The 6,639-nt window shown below is 51.3% G+C and overlaps 1 protein-coding gene across 1 annotated transcript in view; it reads right to left on the bottom strand.

The window, feature by feature from the left end:
- Positions 1–221: 221 nt before the first annotated feature.
- WDR31 (WD repeat domain 31) overlaps positions 222–6,639 on the bottom strand; it is a 31,159-nt gene continuing 24,741 nt past the window's right edge. The window contains exons 7-9 of the mRNA XM_077836133.1: positions 5,188–5,329; positions 3,862–4,024; positions 222–526 (exon numbers count right to left, since the gene is read on the bottom strand). Coding sequence (XP_077692259.1) covers positions 222–526; positions 3,862–4,024; positions 5,188–5,329 — 610 coding nt within the window. The remainder of the gene's footprint in view (positions 527–3,861; positions 4,025–5,187; positions 5,330–6,639) is intronic.

Below are 6,639 nucleotides of genomic sequence, written 5' to 3'. Positions count from 1 at the left end.
CTGCCACAGCACCCTGCTGTAGGAGCCTTCTTAGGGCTCCTAGTGGCCATGGGCCCCTCTGCAAGCCAGGTGTTAGCAGCTGGCATTTCTAGGATTAAAAAAGGGACATGATCAAGGTTCCCTCTTGCCCCTCTCTCAACCCAAAGAAGTGAGAGCTTCTACTGCTCAACAGTCCCATGACAGATACATGAAAACTAGCACAAAACCAGGCCCCACCTGGGTCACACCATCCCTTTGCTCTTCCACTCCCCCCGCAGTGGCGGACGGGAACAGAGATCAAGGGGAGATGACATGGCAAGCAGGTGCAATCTGTATCCGGAGTTTAGAGACAGCAGGTCACCCAGATTGTGAGCTGGGATTCCAGACTGTTGCAGTGCTTGTTTTGCAGGGGCTGCTCTCAGGATTAGCCCCTGCAGTGCCTCCGATTGGCTCTCTGAGTGCTGATATGAAGCCCATTCAGGTGCCAACATAGCCTTAAGAAACTCCTGCAAGCCTGGGACAATGGAGGAGTCAGTCCTAATACGCACTGATACAGAAAAACACCTGATTGTGACAGTAACGGGGTTGGCACAGTTTGAAACACATTCTCAGGTACCCATTACACAAGGGGTTGTGAGAATCTGTACATCCTCTCGTAATAGCTGGTACGTTACAATAGCCCGCGGAAGGATCAATGCTTGAGGATTATTTGTTCTGCTTAGGCGCTATCATTTAGCAGATTTCCACCTCAGGACGTTGCCATCACACAGAACATGCTGTTCTCACAGTGATTCGTCTGCAGGGCCCTGTTTCACCAACACATTAATTCCTTTGGCCTAATTGTTGCTGGATTTATTTTTCTCAGGCACGGGGGTGGGGTCACGTTCAGAAAGAAACCTCAGAACTTTAGAGCCTTACTGCTTTGCAGGAGGTGCAACCCGTAACACATTAGCCTCAGAGCAGAAAACACAGTCAGCCATCATATTAATTCAGCATCTCCTGATGATTTTGATCACCACCAATGGACATTAAAACAAGCCTCTCTTCCAATGCCAATTAAATTATTCGTTACTGCACTTCTGGAGATAATCCTAATTAATGCCACACAAATTCCTCGCCCTCCCCCTGCTTATTTCTTTATTACATTTTTTTTGCAATGTACATTTGATCACCAAATTGGGGGTTGGGAAGGAATTTTCCCCAGGTCAGACTGACAGGAACCTGGGGTTTTTCACCCTCTTTGCAGCATAGGGTGCAGATCACTAGCTAGGATCATCTGGGTAATATCTCACTCATTTCATTCCCTGTCATTGCAGGGTCCTTGGGCATGGGCACAACTCGGTCACCCACCAGCTGCCCTGGCTCTCGGCCTGTGGCACACAACAGTTCAGTCTCTCTTCGGTCTGATTCTGGTTGTGGGGTCTGGTGTGCGGGGCTGTTTGAATGACTTAGACTTGAACTTATTTCCAACATGAAGGAGGTTTCAGCATAAAATATATTTTAAATGGAGGCTAGATCATCGGACATTTGCGTCTATATCTGGAGACAGCCTAATGTCATGTGTCTTCTAGGGCATTTGTAGCAGCTCCTCCCATCCCAGTGGCACCAGCAGTGATTTTCACAGGGTATTTACGAAACAGGCAAACAGAATCAAATTCACTCAGTGTTGGTCTGTACAGCCCCTGGGTGCTTGGGGTCCTGGGCCATGACTGGGGTCCTAGGCACTATCGTAACACAAATTAATAATACACGATTTTGTACTCAGAGTCTTAGTTTACCTACTATTAAAACAAGTGCAGATATCAACTGCTGGTTAAGACTGAAGCTAACATACCAATAATGCCATTCAACACACTGCATCCATGCAGGAGGATTAAGGCAGTTTATCGTGGATCCAGCCTGAGCTCAGGTTCCTTCACTGCCAGGGCTGGCAGGCAGCACAGACACCTGCAGAGTGGCCTCTACAACCAGCAGACTGTGGGATGAGCATGGGTGTGTGCAGGAAGCTGAACTGTCTGTGGGCAGAGGGAGAGTCTATGCAAACTCCTGTTTACAGTAGATGCATTGCCTGCAAGTCAGACGGTGGAATGGGAAATATAAAAAGGATTGCCAGTCTCTAGAGAGTCACTTCTGCAGTTTTGTTCACCTCTGCCCTCGCAGCATCAAGCTGAGAATGGAAAGATGGCATTTCTACAACACTCTGAGCTCTACATGTGGGTTACAAAAGTGCCGCATACCACAGGAATTTGTACGTAACTAAATTTCATACTGGTTTACGTACATAGCACTGCACCTAGATTAAAGCTAAAATTCCATCAAGAGGTTCTGGCAACACCACACCCCACATGATCAAAGATCCAGTGCTTTGCTAACATCACCAGAGCTGTAAATTCAGCTGTTTCCCAGAGCTCTCTTTCCTCTCTCTGTATTCTAAACTGGGTGGCAGATAAGCAATAACTAACCCAACCCTCCCAGTCTAATAGTGCTTAGGCGGTATTTGCTCTTTGTTCTCTGATCATTGTAAGACCTAGCCTCATCATACCCCCAGGGTGGGAGGGGCTGGGAAGCAAGTAGGATTAACCCCATAATGCCTGTAATTCCCAGTCACAAAAGTGAGTAGGAACATCAACCAAAGTGAGTGGGAATGTTTGGTCAGCAGGCCCTGGTTCCAAAATGCAATTACAGCTTCTAGTCCAATTGGGACAACTCCTTGGCATTTCCTTTCATATGTTATCCTGTCCTCCCGGCTGCCGGATTGTCTCATCTGTAAAACTCTATTCTTTATCTTTCATTTTAATCAGGATGCGACTGAGTTCCGAGGCTACAAATCTGAGCACTCATTATTTTTGTGATATAGAAACTGAGTCCAAGCTGTTTATCACAGGCCACGAAATAGCCATTTCTGTCAGAACCCCATAGGCTGGATCTGGGTCAGTGACCTACAGAATGAAGCAGAGGTCCCCAAACTGTGGGGTGCACCCCCCCTATGGTGGCATGGAGGAATGTCTGGGGAGGTGTGATGGGGCCCAGGCCAGCCCCCAGGAGGGGTGGGGAGGAAGCACCACCCAGCCCCTCCCTGCCCCCAGCCTCACGCCTGGCCCCGTCCCCAGCCTCGGCACAGCTCTGCACCCGGCAGGAGCTCCACTCCCGGCCCCTGCCATCTTCCAACCTGAGCTGCTGGCTGCGGCTCTGTTCCTGGCCCAGGACCAGCTGCCAGCCACCACTGCAGCCTGACTGCAGCTCCACTCCCGCCCCTGGCCATGGCCCTGCTTCCGGCATGGGTGCTGGCTTCTGCTGGAGGGTGCTAGACTCTCCCTTCCCCACCCCCGTTCCAACCCCTTTCCCAAATCCCTGCCCCAACCCAGCCTCTTCCCCGCCTCCTCCCCTGATTTCACCCCGTTCCTGCTCCTCCTCCCTCCCTCCCAGAGCTTGTTTCACCACGAAACAGGCAAGTGCTGGGGGAAGGAGAGGTACACTCAGGGGAGGAGGCGGAGGTGAGGTGAGCTGGGGCAGGGAGCTTGGCTGCTGGTGGGTGCAGAGCACCCACCAATTTTTCCCCGTGGGTACTCCAGCCCCGGAGCACCCACAGAGTCGGTGCCTATGGCTCCCAGCACCAGCCTCATCCCCAGTTGAGACCCCAGCCTCGATCCCCTTAACCCTGTCTGTGTCCCCCCCACCCACCTGGAGCCACATCTCCACTCCTGGCCCCGAGAAGGAGGGGTGTGGACATGGGTAAGGGGGGGCGCGACCCTCCAAAGTTTGGGGACCGCTGGGATAAAGGCTCAGTAGCCCATCCTCAACCATCTGAGAGAGGAATAAAGAGGGATGTTTTAACACCCCGTCAATACATGGTTCCTCCTAAGTCACATTTTGAGGCCATACCTCCGTTGTCTTGGTTCCAGACCTTCACCATGCAGTCATGTGATGAAGTGGCAACGACTGGGGTCAGACCTAGACCCTTGGGAAGGAAGACACAGGATGTAGTGGTTTGGAAATGCCCCTTGTACTCACGCACTTGGCTTCTTGTCTGCCTTAGGTCCCACAGCTGCAAGGGAACAGACACAAAGAGCTCAACCCGAAGGCCACTTCACCAATTTGTTACTATTCCTTCACCACGCTTGGCTGCTTTACAAAGAAAAACCAATCATTACATCTCCCAGGAACCTCCTTGCTGTCCTCACTCAGCACCCGTCACCACACTGATACGGCCATGTATCTTGAGCCTGAAACAAACATACCCACGGAGGTTTACACGAGCGTTCCAGCTTGGTGCTCCGTTCCCCTCATCTCCCCATTGCATTGCTGGCAGACAGCCTGTTGCCAGTCTTAACTCCTTCACACACCTGTTCTGGGTTTGCTCTCCAGCCTTTGTCTTCCACTCCTCCCCGCAGCGGATGTGGGATGGTGTATGCCACATTCCCAGAGCTTCAGGGGTACAGCCTTGCAATCACCAAGACAGTTGTGGGACCCAGCCCCATGCCAAGTTTATTTTTAAATGCAGAGTCAAACTCTAGACTGACCGAACACAATAGGAATTTTGCTACTGGCTTTGGGTGGGATCAGCTCCCCTGAAAGAGTCAAAACCCAGTGGGATGATTTCTCATTAGTACACATTTCAAGAGGTTACATTCTCTCACTACATTCGACGCGTACAGCTTGAACAGACAGGTAATTCTCTCTCTAATAAGTGCCCGTCACTTCTCTCTTTCCTGGCATCTCTTACAGCCATATGTCTCACTTAAAGCCATCATTTAGGCCTGCAATCACTTCCACACGCAGAGTCCCACACACAGAGTCCTGGGGACACACATGTGCAGAGTTACGTGTGGACTGAAGAGGTGGCAGGATCAGGCCTTAGACTGTAAACTCCCCGGGGCAAGGAGCTTGCCTGTGTGTTTTCTGTAAAGCTTGTCCCATGTGGAGCTGAAATCCCAGCGCTGTGATGAAGGCAGAGCATTCGTTATCACAAAGGAAAGCTTTTTAAAAGCCTTAAAGAGACGCATGATGCAGGGAGCAAGCCCCAACAGATAATACCAAGGCTAAAGCCAGTCCAGCGTGCAGGCTGCACTTCCTGGCAGGATTGCTCTCAGAGCACCAAGGTGAACCCGCTGAGCCCTGCTGCCCATGAGACAGGCTACTGTCTATAGGTAACAATTTCAGGAGAGGACTAGAACAAGCAGCAATTTGCTGCCCAGCCAGCAAACTCACTGTGGCTTCGCAGCCCTCCCCACCAAAGCCATTGCTGCTGCTGATGCAGTACCGGCCGTCCTGGCTTACATCGCAGTAGGTCTGAATATACTGCTTTACTGGGAACGTATGGGCCACCTGCAGCTCCCGGCTGTCCCAGATCCTGGAAAGGAGGAAAAAAGAACAAGTGAGGGAGAGTTAATACAGTGATTGGAACTCCTAGCAACATCTGGCCAGTTACTGGGGCAAAAGCTACAGAAGAGAATGCAAACTGGCTATTTTGATGCATGCTCATGACAATATGCACAACCCAATCTCTTCACTCCTCCAGCCTGGGCTTCTCCTCCTCTATTTCAAGGGTTACCGAGCTCCATGACTCATCCCCATGTTCTAGCCCAGACCTGCCAATTCTCTAGTTCTTTGTGGTGCTCCACATGTGTGAACCGGAGCTCTCCTTCCCTCTACCCAAGCCAGAGTCATTCCTCCCTTGAGATCTAGCCTGCGAGCTCCATGGGCCTAGCACAACGGGTCAGGTCTGGGTTGGGGCCTTGAGGAGACGCTACTGCAGTACTCATGTTAAACAACAATGCTTCGCCCTTCAGCCCACAACGTGTTTTCAGTCCCATTCCCTTTGCCCCATCCATCTCCCACCCTGTAGCTCGGCTACATGGGGATTTGCATCTTGGCCACTTTGAAATGCTGTTTTTTTTCTTTGCTGGTGGCCCCCTCTGCCTGGGAGAGGGCTGGGCAGCCCTGGACATTGCTCCTCTTATAGCTCGTCACCGTCCTGCTCTGCTGCGTATCATGCACGCTGTCTGCAAACTCCCTGTTTTCTCCAGCAACGGTAACAATATTGATCAGCGATGATAAAGCCACGCCAAAAGCTAACATAGCTTCCAGCCAGTGGCAAGTGGTACTGCTCACAGCACTGGTGCCCTGATCGTGCGCTACCCTGCTGTAGATGATGCTCTCCACGAAATGCGAGGTTAGCACAAGGTTTGCTTAGAATCACAGAATCATAGAATATCAGGGTTGGAAGGGACCCCTGGAGGTCATCTAGTCCAACCCCCTGCTCGAAGCAGGACCAATTCCCAGTTAAATCTAGCAACAGAGCTTGGGAGACAACTTCACTAGCCTACAAAGCCACTCCCTGCTGTGGTTTGTGCTGCAGACGCCAAACAATATCCTCCTTATTGCCCCAGTTCAAGCAGTAATGAAGTTCTCTGTTGATGTGTCTACTTCCTCAACAGGGTTAGAAACACCTGGCCTGCCAAAAGATGGGATGAGGAATGACAGCTGCCACGGCCACCCACCCAGTGAAAGAGAGAGGCGCCCAACAGCCATAGTGCACTGGTCTGGGGATGCCCAGGCACTCATCCTGGACCCAAGTGAGCAACTCTGCAGTCCAAGGCCATTAGCAGCCCCCATCCCACCAACAGGTCTAATCACTAGCACTGTCCATGGGATGGTTTT

This window comes from Eretmochelys imbricata, chromosome 16 (assembly GCF_965152235.1).
Source record: "Eretmochelys imbricata isolate rEreImb1 chromosome 16, rEreImb1.hap1, whole genome shotgun sequence".
In the NCBI taxonomy this organism is placed as follows: domain Eukaryota; kingdom Metazoa; phylum Chordata; order Testudines; family Cheloniidae; genus Eretmochelys; species Eretmochelys imbricata.
Note: the sequence above shows the minus strand (reverse complement) of the source record. Positions and strands in the feature narration are given on the sequence as shown.